This window comes from Ictidomys tridecemlineatus, unplaced genomic scaffold, assembly GCF_052094955.1.
Source record: "Ictidomys tridecemlineatus isolate mIctTri1 unplaced genomic scaffold, mIctTri1.hap1 Scaffold_103, whole genome shotgun sequence".
In the NCBI taxonomy this organism is placed as follows: domain Eukaryota; kingdom Metazoa; phylum Chordata; class Mammalia; order Rodentia; family Sciuridae; genus Ictidomys; species Ictidomys tridecemlineatus.
In genome coordinates, this window is record NW_027520990.1 from 872170 (window position 1) to 893419 (window position 21250).

The following is a 21250-nucleotide window of genomic DNA, read 5'->3' on the forward strand; positions in this document are numbered from 1 at the left end:
TTTCTTCTGGATCACAGTGAAAGCATGAAAATGGTTTAGAGTGGGGTAGGAGAGAAAAAGGAGTCTGGGGCTTGGCTCAGGAGCTAGGAGAGCTGGAGGAGGAAGAGGATGACCAGAACGCCAGGCAGGCTAGGGCAGGAAGCACAAGACTCAGGATTCAGAAAGGAGAGGGGTAAGGACCAGTGCATAGTCTTCTTCCCCACTAGAGTGAGGAAGAACTCTATGGATGGTCTTTCCTTAAACTAGGTTTGTTTCTCCTTGTGGAGAAAGGAACTTATAATGGGGATTTTCTCACAGGAAAGAGTGGTTGTTAAAAACTGGGGTTTGAGTCCCAACTCTATTCTTTACTAGCTGGGTAGCCTTGGGGATGTCCATTAACTTCTCTGAGCCTCAGAAATCACTAAAGAGTAGAATAATAATGTATGTAAAACCATGCAGAGTCTGACATAGCAATAACTTATCAAAAATGAACAGATATAAAAAATGTATAGGTTGAGAGCAGAGGACTGGAAATTTGGAAATTTCTCAGCATGAAGAGAATATAATTCAATTTTCCTTTTGCAAAGAAAAATATGAAGAACTTTGCTCATGAGAATTGTTCCTGTTTGGAGACAGAAGATCTGGGTCTTGGTTATAGTGTTATCATTAACAAGTTATCATTAACCTGTAGGCAGCTTGAGTACATCTTTTAGGTTTCAGGTCAACATTTTTAAAATAATGATAATACCAAGAGCGAACAACCTCATAGGGATTTAATGGGAATCTCTAAGGCACCTGGTAAAAAGTCAGAATCTAAGTGAACCTCAGGGGTCATCAAGATGGTAGGTCCAGGTGATCTCTGGAGAGCAGAGTGGCTCAGGGAGTGGGAAGATCCAGAAAAAGAAGAGAAACTGGGGAGGGAAAGAGAGAGTGAGAACAAGTACTTGGAAGCCTGCAGACAGTAGGTGATGGGCTGAAATGACCCAAAGGTCTTTTGCATGACCAGGGTTATAACCAGGAAGGACCAGATCTGGTAAGAAGAGTCAAGGTGAGAGATTGTTTAGTCTTTGGAATGTTAAGCTGTTGGAGTTGAAAGCCACAGGGGTAAAATAATGATAATAAATAGCATTTGTTGTTAATTACCATTTATTTACTCAACAAATACTGAAGGCCTACTATGTGTCAGGTAGTTTTACATGCTGGGGATAGTTACAACATTGAGTAAAACTGAAAAAAAATCCTCTCTTTATGGAGCTTTAAAATAGAGAAGTTTAAAAAAAATAAATGTTTAGGTTGGGATGACATTTGGCTCTGTACCTCAAACCATGTACAAAATTTAACTTAAAATGGATCAAAACCTTAAGTGCAAGAGCAACTATCACACTCTTAGAAGAAAACATAGATAAAATCTTTGGAACCTTAGACTTGGCATTGGATTCTTAGCTATGACATTACAGGCATGTGCGCACACGCGCGCGCGCGCGCGCACACACACACACATAAATATAAATTTTAGTTCATAGGGTTAAAAGCATTTTTGTTTCAGATATGCTATCTAGAAAGTAAAGAGGCAATTCATAATATTTCTGTAAAGCTAAAACTGCTATTAAAATAGTATATTAACTTTAAAAAGACAATATGCAAAATAAAACACTGAAAATTATATATCTAATTAGGCTGTCCTTGTATCTAGAATATATAAATAGCTCTTTAAAATGGGCAAAAGGTCTGAATAATTATTCTTCAAAAGGAGATCCACAAATGGTTAATAAGTATATATGCCCAATATTATTAAACACTAGGGAAATACAAATTGAACTGCAAAAGAGATTCTACTTCATACTCACTAGCAATGGTGATAATTTTAAAAATGGAAAATAACAATTGTTGATGAGGATATACAGACTGGAATCTTCATACATCGATGGTGGGAATGTAAAATGGCATAGACACTCTGGCAAACAGTCTGGAAAATTCCTCAAGTGTTAAGTACAGGGCTACCATACAACCCAGCAATTCTACTCCTCGGCATATACTCAAGAGACATGGGACATGTCCACACAAAAATGCTGTGTATGAATGCTCCATGTACTAATGCTAGCACTGTTATTCATAATGACTAAAAGGTGTAAATAACCCAATATTTCCTCAATAGATGAATGGATAGATAAAATGTGATATATTTTGTGCTGAAATGTTATTTGGCCATAAGAAGAAATGAAGTATTGATGTAATGCAGATGCATCTCGAAAATATGTAAAGGGAAAGAAGTTAGTCCCAAGAGACTACAGACTGTGTGATTCCATTTATATGAACTATCCAGAACGGGCAAATGTATAGAGACAAAATTAGAAGTTATTTAGGGCTGGTCAAAATGGGGGTGCTATGAGGGACTTCAGGAGTGATAGCTAACGATAGTTTTATGGCTTTTGGAGGTAATGAAAATGTTCTGAAGCTGAGTGTGGGGATGGTTGCACAACTCTGTACATATACTATAAACCATTGAATTGCACACTTCAAACAGGAGAATTGTATGGTATGTTAATAATAACTCAATAAAACTGTTTAAATGTAGATGCATTATGTTAGGTAGTGATAAGTGCTATGAAGAACAAGGGATGGGCAAAGCACAGGTGGTGACAAGAAAGAAGGGAGCAATGCCGATGACATCATGTACTATATAATGACATTTCAGTCAATGACAAGCCGCATACATGACAGTGGTCCTGTAAGATTATAATGGATCTGAAAAATTCCCGTCTCCTAGCAACATTGTGGCTGTTGTGATGTTGTAGCGCAATACACCGTCCATGTGCTTGTAGGGGTGCTGGTGTGAGTAAAGCCATTGTGCTGCCAATCACATGAGAGTAGCATGTCCAATTCTGTGTGGTACATAATCCTCAATGCTAATACATGACTGTTACTGGTTACTGGTTTATGTATGTACTATCCTATGCCTTTTACCTTCAGGTTAGAGCATACTGCTTCCACTTACAGAAAAATAGTTTACTTTAAAATGATGTGCTGTGTCATTCTGGCAGCAGCCTCAACATGGGTATGACATCTCTCTTTCTCACTTATTTATTTATTTATTGGATTGAACCCAGGAGCACTTAACCACTGGGCCACATCCCCATCCCTTTTTATTTTTTTTATTTTGAGACAGGATCTTGGTAACTTGCTTAGGGTCTTGCTAAGTTGATGAGGCTGACCTTAAACTTGTGCTCCTCCTGCCTCAGCCTCCTAAGTTGTTGGAATTACAAGTATGCACCACCATGCACCACTAAAATTTTTGTTTTAATTTTAACACAGAAAATATCAACAGATAAAAACCTACTTCATCAAAAGGCTTTTTTGTTCCTCGGTAAGTTTTAGGTATAAAGAGGTCTGGATACCAAAAAGTCTGAAGAAAAGTTCTACTCTTTTTTTTTGAAAAATAAAAGCATATTTATAACTGTTTTTCTCTGTCATCCATTTATTTTTTTGGTACTGGGTATTGAACCCTGGGGTGCTTTACCACTGAGCTACAGCTGCAGTCCCTGTTCTAATGCCCTTTTTGTATTTTTGTTATTCTAAGACAGTGGCTCACTAAATTGCTGAGGCTGGCTTTGAACTCTGATGCTCCTGGGAGAGCTGCTGGGATGACAGGTGTGTGCTACAGCAGCCCACAACGTGTGTATGGCATCTCTTGATCGCGTCATTTCTCTTGCTTGATTCAGCCTCATATTTATTTTGTTCATCATGGCCCTAGGATCAATAACACACATGCGTGCTCAGTGTAGTCTAGGTGAACCGTAGGCTATGCATCTGTGCTTGTGTGGATATACTCTACAATGTTCACACAATGACGCACTTCTCATAACATGTCCCCCTAATTAAGCGACATGAGGGTAGCCTGGGGAAGGACCTGCTTGGCTGAAGAAACCAGCGTGAAGCTCCTGAGGCTGCAGAGAGCTTCAGGGGGCAGGAAGCGGGGAGGCCAGTGTGGCTGAAGTTGCCGGAGGGAGGGAGGGAGGGGGTTTAGCAAGCTGGGGCTCAGGGCTAGGCATCAGAGTGGACAGGCCATGGTTGGGAGTTTGGATTCTGTACTTCACGGGGCGGGAAGCTATAGGAGTCTGTGAAGTAGACAAATGACACATGTAGGTTTATGGTTTTAAAACATTGCTCTGGCTGTGGGTGGAGAATAGTCTGAGGGAAGGTTGGCGTGAGTGGTGTGCTGTTTTTACAGCTCTCTGGAGGGATAAAGGCCTTGGTTTGTAATGTTTGCTAATTTCTGGGATGTAAATGCTCCCTCTGTCGCCAATTTTGAACTACCAACAGTTTGACAACTGGGTCTCACAACTCCTGGAAATTGGAGTAGTCAGCTCTTGGGAGCCATTGTGAGTCAATTTCAGCATACCAACCGCAGGAGACTGAAGGAGAGCTTCTAGAACTGTCCAAAGGAATGAGAAAATAATTAGATTTGGGGTATATTTTAGAAGCTTTTTCCTGTTTTGCACAAGGATATGTAGCGGTGATGTTCTCACTGTATCTCATTTAGTTCTTCCACCAGCCCAGGGCTGCCTTAGCTCATTGAGGTCTTTGTGCAGATGAGAGAAAGGTGCTTTTCCTCTGGGAGTCAACAGCCTCCCACCAGGGAGCACAGACGTCACTCACACTAGCTGCACTGTGCAGGCACAACCTGCCCATTCAAGGCCCATCAGCCCCATGATGGGCAGGAGGTGATTCTGTTCTAATGCCCTTTTTTATAGAGGAGAAATTGAAAGCCATATTAGTTAAGAAACTTGCCTGAACCAGGAGAATGGGATTTAAACCCAAGCTACTTTAAGTCTTGGACAGTTTTCCCTAAAACTTCATAGAGGTTCTCTCTCATTGGAACAGCAAATTCACTCCAGGGTAACTTCACATCCCAAAGTGTATCTGTAAACCTGGGCCGTCAGTTACACCAGACTGCAAAAACAAAATGGTGGAGAGAAAGGGAACGGACAGGGAGATGTAGGGTTATACATTTCTGTGGCAAAATTTTATTCCCGGAGTTGTGATAAACTCACAGTAAAGAGAGAGAATTCATACTAATCTTAATAATAAATTATGGATAATTCACAACTTTTTTAATATTTATTTTTTAGGTGTAGATGGACACAGCACAATGCCTCTATTTTTATGTGGTGCTGAGGATCGAACCCGGGTCCCACCCATGCTAGGGGAGTGCTCTACCGCTGAGCCATAATCCCAGCCCATAATTCACAACTTTAAAGCATCTACTTCATGTAAAACATTCTAGATATCTTCAGGTTAATTTGAAAAGAAGAAAAACTTTAACTTCATTTTAAAGATGGGAACAATGAGGCTCAGAGAGATTAAAACATGCTCAGGATCACACAGCTGGTGAGTGGCATTTGGGGTAATCTCTCAGCAGGTTGAACTCTACCAGTAGGCAACCTCTCCTTTTTGTGTTTTCATTCTTCCCCAGAATATCTTGAGTATGATTCTGAACAGTGAGCAATCAGGCCACTTCTGGGAGAATTTTAGAAACTTGACATCAAACTAGTTCATTCAACAAACACTGAGAGTCTCATTTACCAGGAACACCTTAGGCAGTGGAGCTGTGCTCATGAATAAGACATTGTCTGTTACCTTGAATATGACTCCACACTCAGAATTTTCTATGTTCCCTTTATGATATGGGGGCCAGGTCCCCTTTGCTTAGTCCCAGTCTATCCATGGCTTTAAAGGAATCCAGGATGCTCACTTAGATTGCCAAATTCCTAAGAAGCTGGGGAGTATGAGATCTGGATGTATAAAAGAGGTCAAAAATTGCAGTTTCCCTTTCCTGTGCCCCTGAAGTGGCTTTGCTCCTTTCTCTACCAGTTTCTGAGCTGGCAAAATCAGGCATGCCCACTGCAGAGTCCCTGGATGGCCTTGGGTCTGCCCTCCTTCTTCATTCTTAGCCTCCCTCCTTTTGACAAAGGAGCAGACTGTGCCTTGCGGTGAGGTGGGGCACTTCCCTAGAGCAGGCCACTTCCTGGCTTTGGGTAGGAACAGAGGATTAAGCTGGAAGGTTTCTTTTCTCTTTCATGGAAATGGAATTCAAATTGGAACCTTATGTCTGGTTTCTCTGAGCTGCAGAGCATGGCTAGAGTATGGTCTCCAGCTAGCATTCTGGAGGACTGCTGAGTTAGCTCAGCTGATCCCTTCTCCTTAAATGAGAAGCTGCACTACAACCTTGTCATGGTAAGAATACTCTACTTGGGATGAGACACCGAAATGCAAAGCCCAAGTCTGTGTCTGTGTCTGTGTATGTGTGCATGTATGTACCTGTGAAAAGGGAAGCTGCAGAGGGTTAGTTCTCCATTCAGGAAAGCACTTGGACAGGTTGCCCACTTAGGCCCTCTGGACTCTAGCATCTTATGCACGACCCAGGAGGCACTCATTACAGTAGCTCAGCTGGGTTTGAATCTATGCTCTATAATCTATCAGCTGAGTGACTTTTTACAAGTTATTGATGGCTCTGAAGGTATCTGCTTAAGAAGGTACCAGCAATGAGGTAGCTTTAAAAACTTCTTGTAATTTAAATATTTCCCAATTCTGTGGTTTGGGAATTCAGATGAGTTGTAGTGGCAATATTCTATACCTGTTCCCTGGTGTCTTAGGCCTCAGCTGGGATGACTTGAATGGAGAACACTGAAACAATTGAGGCTGCTTGGGGATTGTGTATGTGTGTGTAGATGTAATGGCTGTGTGTATACAGGTAGAAATTTGTATGTGTATGTATGTAGTATATGTATATATGTGTGTATAAATCTGCATAGGTGCATGTGTGTGTGTGATTATATACGTAAGTGTACATTTGAATGTATGTATGTGTGCATATGTAGATGTAGGTATATGTATATATACTTGTGTGAATCTATGTATGTTATATGTGTGCTTATATGCACATGTACATGTGTGTGTACATATATCTAGATACACCATCGTTGGAGGTAGTGGCCATGACCATTTTGTTCTCCTTTTCATACCCACTGCTTAACACAATATCTGTTACACAAAAGATCTTCAATAAGTGTCTATTGAATAGATGAAAAAATTCTTGTCAAGCATCCAGTATGTACAGGCAAAATACAGGAAGCAGTGATAACAGGACAGAGCTTGGGTAAAGGAGACAGTCTTCTGGAGGTGCCTTCTTTTTCTCTTTAATTTTTTTTTAGTTGTTGATGAATCTTTATTTTATTTATTTATTTTTATGTGGTGTTGAAAATCGAACCTAGTGCCTCACACCTATGAGGTAGGCACTCTACCACTGAACCACAACCCCAGCCCCGGGGCCTTTTTTTTGTTCTCTCCATATGCAAAAATACTGCTCACCCCTTAAATGAGTATAAAATTCTATGTATTTTGCAATTAATAAAGGTCGGGGAGGTCAGGGTTCTCAGATCCTTAATGATACTATGATAATATATAGTTGCATTAATTGACTGGGGCTTTTCTGATTAATAGGTTCTAAGAATAAATGGGAGATACAGAGTACTTTGAGATTTTTAGATCACACATCAGTTGGAAATGTCCTCTTCTGTAATTTCCACCTCCCCGTATTTTGGCTGTTAGTATAAAATTCTTCAGTTTCTACCATCCTTCATCTTCTCCTCAGAAATGGCACTTCCCAATATAGAACAGCGCAGGAATACTTCAGAGGGGAACATGGGGAAATGGCACTGGGTGATGAGTGTGTTTGCATTCTCTCTGCCTGTGCTGTAGATAATGCAGCTTCAAGGACGGGTCCCCCTCTGAGCGCCTCTGAGAATCAGGCCCTAGGCTCTGCAGGTGGCCGTGCATAAACCCTAGTCCACACCCACAGAAAGGAACTGGGTGTTGATATCAGGTGTCACCATGAAGGCCAGAAAAGAATTGGAAGGACTCCCCAACAAGGAGTTGCCTCTGCTGTTCTTTGGGAAAATGTTCTGCCAGTCAAGAGGCAGGTGCTAAGACACCCTAGTAAGCAGTTTAAGCCTAGAATTAGGAGCACATTTCCAGACTCTGAGGGTGACAACACTAGCATTTTAAATAATATTGAACTTCAGGTTTCTTGTCCAAGTTCCTGGATGCGTAGAAAAGGAAACTGAGGCCCAGGAAAGTTAGGTGACAGGGGACCCTCAGCAGCTGAGACTGGCTTGGCTTCTGGCTCCAACTGTAATTTACAAAGCTCAGATCGTGAATGTCCTTAAAAATTGTAAAGCATCCTCCAAAGAAGGTCATCATTCATGTAGTGACGTTCGTGTACCCCTTGGTCACTCTGATGGGAAATGGAAAGGAATGGCGGTGTATGTGCGAATCTCACCCTCTTCCCAGAGCTCTTCCTGCACCCTGCACACATGGGTCCCCCGCTTCTCTGGGTTCCCGTCACCTTGCTGTGGCCCCAGATCTAGGTTTGGCTGGAATCAGCATGCGACTGTCAGAGAAGAGCGTGGAGAGGAGAAGGCAGGTCTGTGGAGGGTGCTGGGCAAGGCTTCCACCTGTAGGGAGACGTGGAGAAAGTGTTGGTGCCCCAGAGAAGAGCAACATGGCGCCCATTCACTGTCTGCCTTCCATCTTCCCTGGACCCAACTCTGAATTTCCACAAAGTCGGGGTGTAGGGGGAGCTGAACGCTGGGGGCCTTTCTCTCAATCTGTCCTGGCATCAGTGCCCCCTGTTGCCGGGAGCCTGGCTGGCCTCTGTAAATTATGTCTGAGAGGAAATGAGATCCAGGCCATTTGCTGGCTTCCTGAACCACTGAGAGCGCTAGGGGAGGAGGGAATGAATAATTGATAAAAGACCATAAAACATAATTCATTCCTTTAAGTGAATTAGAAACTGTAGTTAAAAAAAGAGAGAAGTTACCATCAGTGGACCAGGAGTGTTGCATTATTTAGTCCCAGCTATTTCATTAGATGGGTAATGCAGGAGAACCAGAACATTAAAATCACATCCTTTGCTCTTCAGGAAGGGAAATAGCATCACTGAGGCTCCAGAAGATGCAATTTCAACTCATTGGGCTCAGTTGCCTGGGGCCTGGAGTGTGCTTACAAGAGTGACATAACCCACCTCTGGGTGATGGAAGGAAACAGGCAGTGGCCGTTTACTCCTCCCATCTATCTGCGCCAGAAGGGGAAGTGTAGAGTAAGAGGCTTCTCTTTCTTTTAGGATGCCCTCCAAGCTCCCCTTCATCCCCTCCTGAAACACTCCCTTTTATTCTTTAAGACTGGAAGGGGAATTCAAGTCTAGTCCAGAATAGAAAAAGTAGACATCAGGTATCACTCAAATTTCTGCATCCACATTGAGACTATATCTTATAGGTGATGTCTCTGAGAACTTGGCAATCCCACTCTATTTTGGGGACCTATTCCATTCAACAGAGAGCTTCCCTTTTACAATTTATAGACTTTCCCAAATTCCTTTCCCTAGGGGAAAAAAAAACCCTGAAATTCATTTTATTTTTTTGAAGCAAAGCAATTTAATTTTTGCCTTAGGTTCTCCATCACAAACCATACCCTGGGCTTTCCCATTCTTAATCATACAGCTCTTTGATTCATTTTCAGAACTAAAAGGGCTCTCTACCCCATCTAACAAAATAAACAATAGATGGAAAGTTTGAAATTACAATATCTTTCAGTGCCAAAGGTTCAAGGCCAATCTCTTCGGAATCATGTTCAAAGCACTTGTCCTTCATTCCAGTGGTAGAAGAAGCAGGAAAATATTTCCTCCATCTCACCAGAACATACTTTCACAGTCAGAGCTTTTTGTTCTTCCATTGCTGAACGCATTTTTTTTAAAAGAGAGAGAGAGAGAGAGAGAGAGAGGATTTTTTTAATATTTATTTTTTAGTTATTCGCGGACACAACATCTTTGTATGTGATGTTGAGGATTGAACCTGGGCTGCACGCATGCCAGGCGAGCACGCTACCGCTTGAGCCACATCCCCAGCCCTGAACGCAGTTTTGGTTACCCTCTCCCTAGCGCCTGCTATTCAGAAAAATATTTGTCTCATCCAGCTCCCTTTTTCCCCACCACCTCAACTTCTTCCTTTGTGTATGTGCACACACATACACACATTCATAGTCACGTATGCAATGATGCAGAATTTGCTTTTATTCCATCAGTACCTCAAGAAGGACCTTGTGGATTTTTTGTAGGGAGAGCTTTTTGGGTCTTGTGGCATTCTTTATATTACCGGCTTAGTAACCAGTGTTCTCTGCATAGGCCATCTGATCCCTTGCTTACTTTATCCTTTTTTCTGATTCTTACTGTCATTCATCAACTAACATCAACTGACAAAAATTGGAATCTAAAGAAAACTTGTTCTCCTCTCTGTCCTGCCCGAAGAATTTGTCCTGGAAGAGTTTGCTATTTATAATCAGGGAGCATCATTATCTTGCAGAACAGGGAATCAAGAGATCTAGATTTTAGTCACTGTAACCACAAGACCATGGAGAAGCTATTTATTCATTTTACATCCCCATTCTGGCATCAGAACAATTATGTGGTTGGGTGAGATGATGGTCACCATTTCTCCTAGAGCTTGATTTCTATGATCTCATTTCCTAAAGTGTGTTCTTCTGTACACAGTCTCTCAGAAGGTAAGGTTTGCTGACAAATAGGTTTCCATGGTTAAATCCATTTGAGAAATATTGGATTAAATAATCATAAGGAATGTATCTAGAGCCTTTATGATTTTAAAGTCTATCATGAACCTCTCTGTGAGAAAGTATGAGTCCCACACTCATTCTACTGTGTATGTGTGTGTATGTGGTGTGTGTGTGTGTGTGTGTGTGTGTAAACACCTGCTAGCATGATGTATTACAGTGAGAAAGCATGTGTTTAGTATGTGCCAGGCCCTGGGTTCCATGCCCAGCACCAAAGAAACACTCAAACAAAAACATGATGTACAACTAGAATTGTGTAAAACACAGTTTGAGAATAAAGAACAGAGTGTCTCCAATGTGGGCTCTGCACTCATTGCTGGTTGTGTTTGGTGCCTGGTACCTACCAGCTCTATGTCCTGGGAAATGATTAACTTCTCTGTGCTTCTCTTTTACCATTTTTTAGAAGAAGAAGGACTAGGGGTGTAGCTCAGTGGTAAAGCATTAGTCTAGCATGTGGAAGCCTTTGGATTTGATCCCCAGTGCTCCCAGAATATAAATATAAAATAAGATAAAGGAGGTTAGGAAAACACCTATCTCAGGGCTCTTAACAATGTGTTTGGGACCCAGTAGAACACACATTAAAGCTTATAATTATAAATATTTTTATAATTAATTATAAATAATATAAGTATAAATATTTTCTAAGCTAGCTTATAACTAGCTTAGAAAATATTTATCATTAGTTTAATAAGCAGAAAGAGCTTATAACATTTTATCATAAAGACTTGGCCAAGTCTCTGACTCTACTGGAGCTGTCAGACAGAACTCTGAAGTTAGACAACAGGTGGCTGCTACCTCAGTGGTACAGAGTTAAGTCAGAAAATAGACAAGGAAGAGGAAACATTCCAAACCAGCTCAATATAACCCACATAAAGATACTTACAGAATGGCATAGTAGGAGGAAAAGTAAGCAGTAATGAGAACAAAACACTGTCCAAAGCTAATTGAAATCATGATATCTGTTCAATTTTCTTTGTTAGCAATAGAAAACAGAACATTAATCACCTCTGTATATATCTTCTAAGCAGGAATGTGAGTAGGCATATTGGTGAGGAGGGATTAGGTTTTGCTGCAGTAACAAACAACCTCTAAGTGTCAGTGGATTACAACAAAGGACTGTTTATTTTTCAAACTACTTATTGCGTATTCGTGGCATTCTGTTTTATCTTTCAGTCTGGATCATAAACTTATGGGGCTGCCAACTTCTCAAGTGCTAGGGATTATTATGGTAGGCAAAAAAATTCTAGCAATTGAATGCTGCAGGTCAGATATAACACATGACACAACTTATCCTCTGAATCTGGACACACGAATCCTACTCAATCATGTGATCACCAGGAAGAATCCTACAAAATGCTCAGGAGGTGGAGAGCTGGAAATATTTGATGAACAGCAATAATTACTTCATTCTACCCTTTTGACCATGGAAAGTTTGGCTCCCAGTTGTGGTAGCTAACCCTAAAGTTCTACCCAGTATTGGTGGTATCACAGTGAAGTTGTAGGATCTCTCATGGTATAAGTAAGTAAGTAAGCTGTACATTAGGAAGTTGTATTTCTAGTCTCCACATTAGTTATGGGTGTAGATTTTTCTAATTCAGAGATTTATGAATGGAAAGGACAGTGATCCGCCCCTCTCCCACAACACACTATGCAGTAGTTCACTTGGAACAGGGAAACTGCATTAGGCATTCTTATTCAGAAGTCGGGAAAATGGAGGAAACAAAACAATCTCTGGTCCATCACAAGTCTAAAGTCCTGCTAAGCAGAGTTCAGTGTCATTCCGCTGCCCAGGAGGGGCTCCCAGTCCACTGTATTCTGGCCCTTGGCTTCTCCCTCTGAGGTCCTTCTTTGTGTTATCCTCCTGGATTAGAGCTGAGATAGGCAATGAGATGACATCTTCCCTGGGACCTGAGCAGCTTCATCTTTCTTCCTGTCCATAAAAATTTAGGAACCTACAGGTTCCGAACAGTGGTGGATGGCTACAGGTCATGGTTCCTTTGATGGAGTGACTGTTAGAGTTCAGATCTTGAATGTCCCCCAAAGGCCCATGTATTGAAGGTCTGGTAGCCTTGTGTCACTATTGGGAGGTGGTGAAACCTTTAGGAGTGAGGCCTAGTGGAAGGAAGGTAGGTCATTGGGATGTCCACTGGAAGCGGATATTGGGATCCTGGACTCTTCCCTTCTCTTTTCTGTCTCTCTCTCTCTCTCTCTCTCTCTCTCTCGCTCTCGCTCTCGCTCTCGCTCTCGCTCTCGCTCTCGCTCTCTCTCTTTGCTTTTCTTGTACCATGAAGTGAGCAGCCTTCTCCATCATGGGCTCTCAGTATGATGGATTCTGCTGACATAGGCCCAAAATGATGGGGCTAAGTGATCATGGTCTAAAAATTCTGTAGCTCTGAGTAAAGATAGCTTTTTTTTCTGTTAAGTTGATTTCTCAAGTATTTTATTACAGTAATAGAAAGCTGACTAGCACAGCTTTTCCTTCTCTAATCCAGTCAATTTTTGCCAATAGCCAATAATCACACTTACATTTTTTTCTCAATGAACTTAACAGTGGGTAATACAAGTCTTATCTGTTTTCTGTGAGAAGTTACAACTTTGTCTCAATCTTTCTCTGTTTCCTAATTCACTTTTTCCAGTTCAAAGTACTTTTCTGGAATCCACAGCTTCAAAGTTTTGCTCTAATCTACCTTAACCCATTCAGAAGATTTGTTCTATGAAGCAAGCCTGGGTCCTAGTCAACCTATACTACACAAAGATGTTTTAAATCTTATTTACTTATTTTGGGTGATGAGAAGCAGTTACCTTTGTCAACCCTGAAAATGCCCTACCATTTTGGACCCTCCTGTCCTCTTCATCTCTTCTTGTTCACTGGCCAACTCTATTCTGAGTGCATTGTCTTTTTACCCACAGCCAAGAGTAGCCACTGTATGATAGTAACAATCTGTTTTTGAACCTCTTTCTAGATATGCAAGTTTTAATCAGCCTTCTAAATGATTATAGGCAACAGTTTTTAAAAATATTTTGTTACTTTTGACAGGGATTGCATGCAGTGGTCTATAATAAATTTCCTTCACTGTCCATCATCTGGCCCCTGAGCCAACATCACAAATTTTAAGTATGGTTATCACAACTTCTCACTTCTGGGCACCAATATCTAAATCAGTTTGTACAGACACAATTACACAATGGTAGTAAATCAATCCCTGACTGCCAGAGGCTTAGAACTACAAAGGGTTGCTTCCTAGTCATGCTACTGTTTCTTTGGCTGGGGGTCCCGCTTCATGTCACCTCACCCTAGAACACACTTCTGATGGATCAGCCGTCATCTCGAGTGATGCTGGTTAAGAAAACTTTGGGGCCCTTCCCAAAAGTCAAATTACAAACAATCCTTCTGTTTGTAATTCACTGGCTGGACCTACTTGTCTGGTACCATCCAGGCATATGTGAGCTAAAGAGCCCTGAGAGCAGCTAGAGCTGGAGAAATTTGGAAATCAGCACTCATGACTATAGCAATAAGGGGATGGCAGGAGGAAGCAGACTGCATACTTGTCATGCTAGCAAGCTCTCTTGGAATACTTCTGAAAGATAAGGGTTTTCTTATAGATGTATTTCTTGGCACACAGAATCCTTTCCTAAGGCTGTCAATTCTCATGGCATGGACGTCTAATGCATTCCTTCCTCAATATACACTTCACTTAGGTGAAAGCTGTTAGATTTTTCTCTAGTGACTTCTGGATCCTCATTGTCATTGTCACTATTTTTGTTATGGACATCCTCATCAACACTGTTAAAAACTCTGATTAAGCAGTTAATTATAAAGAGTGCTTATCTATAGAACAGGTCTTTGCAATTATCCTTCCCCCTGTCCACTAGGTCATGGAGAAAGCCCATGAGGAAGGAAGTGATCACACTGCACAAAATGGAAGGGGACATTAGGTCCTAGAATGATACTACTAAATATGTGAAGGGGACTTTAGTTTGTGGAAACAATGGGTGTCATCAACAGGAAATTAGCCCTCAAAGTAGAGGATATCTGATTTTTTTTAGTGGAATTCTTAGACAACCAAAATTTGGGACAGTGTGTGTGTGTGTGTGTGTGTGTGTGTGTGTGTGTGTGTGTGTAGGGAGGAAAACAAAAGGCAAATAGCAAAAGTTGTCTGCAAAGTATAAAACCATCCAATCACCAGGTATTGTTCCCCAGGATTCCTAGGGTTCAAAACTTTCTTCCCTCATTGCCCCAGTTGAGAAAGTAGGAGAAGATTAGGAGAAGGAGTGAAAATGGCCTAGTTCCCCTTGGGTAAAGGGGTAAATGAGGTACAAGAAAGAGAGGCTGGGTCTTGTGGATCATGATTGTCTTCTGTCAGAGGAACTTCCACATAGTACATCCTGAGGAACTGAAGCATAGGACAAGAGCCTTACCCAGAGATGAGACAGTGAGATGAGGGACACATGTCTGCATCCAATTGGCTTTGAATGGTTTGCATTCCATAGTGAAATGCTTAGGACCGGGTGATTTCTTAGGGAGCGTGTCCTCATGCACAGGTGATCACTCAGCAAGTGGCCAGGGATCTGACCATGTGCTACCCATTCTTACTGCAGGGGCCTGTGGGTAGGAGGCAGAGAGAAAAAACATTCCCACAGAGCCCTTGAAATAATGAAGCTGAGACTATAACCACTGTCTTCCTCTCCCAGAACACAACTTTAGGGGTTTGACAGCCAGGATAATGACCAGTGCGTGTGCACATGCGCGTGCGGGCGTGCGCACACACACACCACACACACACACACGTGCACACAGAAAAGTACTAAAGGTAACAAAAAGAAGCCTGGAAAATAGGGTAGACTAGGGCTGGGGATGTGGCTCAAGCGGTAGCGCGCTTACCTGGCATGTGTGCGGCCCGGGTTCGAACTTTAGCACCACATACAAAGATGCTGTGTCCGCCAAAAACTGAAAAATAAATATTGAAATTCTCTCTCTCTCTCTTTAAAAAAAATAGGGTAGACTAATCATTTATATACCTGGGATAAGTACATTCTAGGGCCTGGGGCTGAGTTAAGAATATCAATGATCATCAAATTATGTACCACGCTGTGCACTTATCTCAATTGGTACATACATCCAGGTGTCTATATTATCTTTCTTGAAGGCTTTAGTGTAATGGATTTAAGTTTTTCTTGATTTTTAAATTAATTCATAATTATAGATTTCTTGTCCCCATTCCAGGCTTGAATAAACAATTGCCTCATTGATGTCTTCATTTGCACGTCTAGTTCTTCTCTCCAGTTTAACATGTAAAAATGAGGTCTTGATATATCCCATTGTTTAACCCTTCATGTTACCTTTCTCAATCAATAGCACCACTAGTTGCTCCAACTCCAAACCTGGTATTGCTTATGGATTATCAATTCCTGCTGCTTATATCTCCTAAAATCACCACCCTGATGCTCCCTGAACTCCCCACTCTGTCTTTAATCTCTTTTCATTACCCTAATCCAACTCACCACCACCCCTTCCCCAGACAACTGCGATTTCCTGGTCTTTGCCCTCATCTCTCTCCTCTATTTATGAACTGTCACTGACTTCACATGACCCTTAAGACAAAATCTAAACAGCTCACCCCCTAAGACCTTATCTCTTGCTTCTTCTCCAACATCACCTTGTACTTTTCTTATATGTGGTCTTATTTATGATCCTTCGACATCCATGACCAGTATAGCTCAGGGCTTTGATACTTACCTGCTCAGAATGCTCTCCCCTTGCTTGTTAGCATGGCTGCTGCATTCCCATCTTTGAAATATCCATTGAAATACTACTTCTTCCGAGGGAACTTCCCTCACCAACCTGCCCTCTTCAAAACTAAATCCCAGGTTCATTTCTGACATAGCCTCCCTTTCTCTAAAACATTTATAAAATATGTAAATATCTTCTTTATTGTTTATCATGAAAATGTAATGTAATTGTTTATCATGAAAATGTAATGTAGTTGCTCCAATACAAGTTAAGTAAATGAACAGCCCCATATGAACATTGCAGACATCTGAATCTAGATACAACAACACAAGAAAACAATCTGTGCCGGTATGAAATTGTGCTGGGTGTGTGTTGGGAAATGATCACCTGTCACTAGAAGCAGCATTGCAGTGTCTATGGAAGGAGCTGAGCCTCCTGTCTTCCTTCACCTGGGAACTGGCACTTCTGAAGGTGTGATTTGATTCATCCTTAATACATACTTAGGAAGAATGATCTAGGCATAGGGATTTTCTTGAGCTAAGAAATGAGTCTATTTCACAAAAGAACTAAAAACAGAACTCTGATTCATGAACTTGCTAATGGCTTTTCCCTCTCAGGGGATCCTCCCCGTGCACAATGAAACCTTTCTTGGGGCTCAGCCTTATGCCTGATGTGAAGGTTGACCACAGAACATCAGTTTTGCCTGTAGGGTGGCAGGCAGCACTCGTCAGGCTTAACTGGCTGTGTACCCTTCTGGCAGAATTCAAGGTTCTTCCCATTCTTCTTTGTTTCGAAGTTACTGACCTAGTTGACAATCTCCTGAATAAAAGCGGCAATGATTTAAATGAATATGCCAGTGAATAATTGATTATAAAATTTGAAAACAAAACCAAAAAGAATCAAGGGCCAGCCAGTTTATAAACCAGAGAATATTATAGAAAATCGGACAGAGATAAAAAAGTATCTCCTATGTTGTGTTTATTGCTGTTTCCCTTTATTTTTTATTTTTTTGAATGGAACAATTTTTGCATGAAGACCAAATTGCTTAATTACAAAGGCTGTAAATGGGAAAACTGGGTAAACCAGTATACTAGCTTTCTCACCTTTCAGTGAAACATGCAAGGGAGAGGAGGGGGGAACAGATACTAACAGTGTAGAAAAGAAGCAGAAGCTGTAGCATGGAAGACCTGGTGAGGAACAAAGCAGAGAATACAGTGAGTTCTAAAGCTAGCATCTCCCTTACCCGCTCACCTGACCTCTTCCCTAGAGGTCCAGAAACCTTAGTTCCCTCCTCCCCTTCACCCGCTCTGGGAGCAAATGCTGCTGAGAACAACTGCAGTTTTAAAACACTTTGTGCAATACAAAGAACTCTTCCATGCATCTTGTGGTTTGAGAGTACATTTATGTATCGTTCTCATTGCTATCTTCAATGAACTCTTACTAATATAGAAGCAACCACACAAAGACACCTTGTAGTTGTTAGCTAATTTTGGCCACAGCCAGGCAAAAAGGAGAAAACTGAGGCATAGAAAAGCAAATGTCAATCTACCTGGAAGTAGCAGTTTGAAAAGATGAGCCCTCCCCCTATAGACCCCCAATCAGCTGGTGTAGTAAAGAAAGACTATTTGGTGAAAGGCAGAAATGGATAGAAAGCCACTCTTGTATGCTATTAGAGAGTCAGGGAAAGAGTTAAGTGGTCCCTAATAACAAACTTTGTCCTATCCAAATATTGGTGAATGGGTCTTCATTGTAGCCTGGTCTAGGAGCAGAGGCCATCTTTCTGGTAAAGCACTTAGAATGTGGCTGGTACACATTAGATGCTTAATAAATGTAGATTTTTTAAAAAAAATTAAGCCTCCGACATACCTTTTCTTCCACCTTTTCCTCCCTTTTCTTGGATATGCAATAAGCAGAAATTCCAGATGCATTCCAGGGAGGCTGGAAGCAAAGGCTTCCCCCAGGTGTATTTTCCTGGCTGTGATGTCTTTGATGCCACCATCTTCTGGTTCTTCCTTCACTGGGGCTGCTACCTAACCCAGGACTCCCTGGGAGAAGGAAGACTTGTGATGAGAAAGGCATTGGCAGGCTTCCCAACCCTTTCCTACTATCACTTTGCCATCCTGGGAGAGTTGCAGCCTCGCCTTCCCAGGTTTTCAAAGAGATATTCCCTGGGGGAATTGCATTGGAATATAATCTAATTTGGAAGCTTTCAAGACATTTAAAAAATACTTCCTTTTTCTTTTTCTTCCCCCCCACCCCCGTCTTTCTTTTTTCTTCTTCTTCTTCTTTACAGTAGGATATTGGAGAAACCAGCATATGGGTCTTTGTAAATACAGAGAGACAACAGAGGATTTAATTTTTTAAATTAGATGTCTGGATGACTGGAGGCACACTGCTCTGTATCAAGAAGTGGGAGGGGTGTGTTGAGGTGGGGGTGAGGTGTGATTTCTTATTGATCGAACACTGCGCAGGTCAACTCGGTAAACCCATATGAGAAAAGCTGATTGGGGCAATTGAGGGGGTGTGGTACTAGGGTACTGGCTCCCGTTTAGGGGGACCATGAATGGTGATTGTGTGAAAGCGAGAGGCGTGCCAAGAGAGCATGGGGAAGATTACTGGGGAGGCAAGTGTGTGTCTATTTCCACAGCGCCCGGGCTCCCTGCAGCCCCTGGCTGGGTGAGGGGTGTGATGTGGGAGTGGGGTGGGAGGGGCAGCAGGGGGGGCCTGCCACGTCACTTGGAGAGTGTGTTGGGAAGGAAGGGCAGAGCGGGGAGCCGAGCCGAGCCGCTGCTGCTGCGGCGGCGGCAGCGAAGGCTAGAGTCGTGGGGAGGTGGGTCCCTGCGCTCTGGCGCCGGGGCAGCCTCAGGGCTCTCTCCGAAGCTTGCGGAGCAGCTCCTGGGGAGGAGGTGGTGTCTGTGGCGGCTTTAACCACGACCTTGGCCAAACCAAACCCCGCGGTGTACCTAGGGCGGAGGCCGAGTCTGGGCAGGAGTCTGCCGAGCTGGAGGGAGGCGCATCTGGTGCTTCGGTACCAGCGGCGGCCAGGTGCTTGAGCTGCTGGAGAAGCGCAGTGGGAGCTGGGAAGAGCCAGCTCATCTGGAGGGCGAACCCCAGCGTCCAGGAGCCCAGCCTCAGGCACAGCAAGGGGCGAAGCCAGCGTCTTTTCAGACTGCCAATTTCACGCGCCAGTTTGAGATTCCAGGCATCCCAGTAAGCACCAGCACTGAGGCGCGGGTATCAGAAGCGCGGAGCCAAATCCTCTGCGCCCAGGTCAACTCCCAGACCTATCCTTGCAGAGATCAGGGCTTCAGGGCTCACCAACCCAAACGCCAGGTCAGACCACTAGCCTGCAGGAGCGCGAGTCCCACCCTAAGGAGGGAGCGCCACCGGGAACTGGGAAGCCGGTGCAGCGCTCGCAAGGTTGGGTCGTGGGCGCCATCCTAGTGGCGGCAGCGCACAGCCAAGAGGACATGATATCGGAGAAATCCCTTATGCTGGCGGCGCAGGGGAAGGTCCGGAGCAACAGGATGGGGGGAGGGGGAGCAACAGGATGCTGGAGACTTCCCGGAGGCCGCTGGCGGTGGGGGCTGTTGTAGTAGCGAGCAGCTGGTGATCAATATCTCTGGGCTGAGCTTTGAGACACAGCTACGTACCCTGTCGCTGTTTCCTGACACACTGCTTGGGGACCCTGGCCGCCGAGTCCGCTTCTTTGACCCACTGAGGAATGAATACTTCTTCGACTGCAACCGGCACAGCTTCGATGCCATCCTGTACTACTATCAGTCGGGGGGCTGCCTGCAGAGGCCGGTCAACGTGCCCCTCGACATCTTCATGGAGGAGATTCACTTCTATCAACTGGAGGATGAAGCCTTGGCGGCCTTCCGGGAGGATGAGGGCTGTCTGCCCGAAGGTGGAGAGGACGAGAAGCCGCTACCCTCCCAACCCTTCCAGCGCCAGGTTTGGCTTCTTTTTGAGTATACTGAGAGCTCCGGGCCGCCAGGGGCATCGCTATTGACTCCGTGTTGGTCATTCTCATCTCCATCGTCATCTTTTGCCTGGAGACCTTGCCCCAGTTTCGTGCAGATGGTCGCAGTGGAAGCAATGATGGTGGTGTGAGCCGAATCTCCCCAGTTTCCAGGGGAAGTCAGGAGGAGGAGGAAGAGGAAGATGATTCCTATACATTTCACCCCGGCATCACCTCTGGGGGAATGGGGACAGGAGGTTCGTTCTCACTCAGTACTCTTGGGGGCTCCTTCTTCACAGATCCCTTCTTTCTGGTGGAGACTCTCTGCATTGTTTGGTTCACTTTTGAGCTCCTGGTGCGCTTTTCTGCCTGCCCCAGCAAGCCGTCCTTCTTCCGCAACATCATGAACATCATTGACTTGGTGGCCATCTTCCCCTACTTCATCACCCTGGGCACTGAATTAGTGCAGCAGCAGGAGCAGCAGCCAGCCAGTGGAGGGGGTGGCCAGAATGGGCAGCAGGCCATGTCCCTGGACATCCTCAGGGTGATTCGCTTGGTTCAGGTGTTCCGCATCTTCAAGCTCTCCCGCCATTCCAAAGGGCTGCAGATCCTGGGAAGACCTTGCAGGCCTCCATGAGGGAGCTGGGCCTGATCATCTTCTTCCTCTTCATTGGAGTCATCCTCTTTTCCAGTGCTGTCTACTTCGCAGAGGCTGATGATGATGATTCACTCTTCCCCAGCATCCCAGATGCCTTCTGGTGGGCAGTGGTTACAATGACCACAGTGGGTTATGGAGACATGTACCCCATGACTGTGGGGGGCAAGATCGTGGGCTCTCTGTGTGCCATTGCTGGGGTCCTCACCATTGCCCTGCCTGTGCCGGTCATCGTTTCCAA

At 43.5% G+C, this 21250-nt stretch overlaps 1 protein-coding gene across 1 annotated transcript; it reads left to right on the plus strand.

Moving 5' to 3' along the window:
* Window positions 1–19186: 19186 nt before the first annotated feature.
* LOC101972791 (potassium voltage-gated channel subfamily A member 6) lies at window positions 19187–21245 on the plus strand (the record flags this gene model as incomplete). The annotated part of the gene is given in 4 exon segments (XM_078035814.1): window positions 19187–19911; window positions 19913–20384; window positions 20387–20962; window positions 20965–21245. Coding segments are annotated over 4 exon segments (1380 nt in total), but the record flags the coding sequence as incomplete, so codon positions are not given.
* Between the last annotated feature and the right edge of the window lie 5 nt (window positions 21246–21250).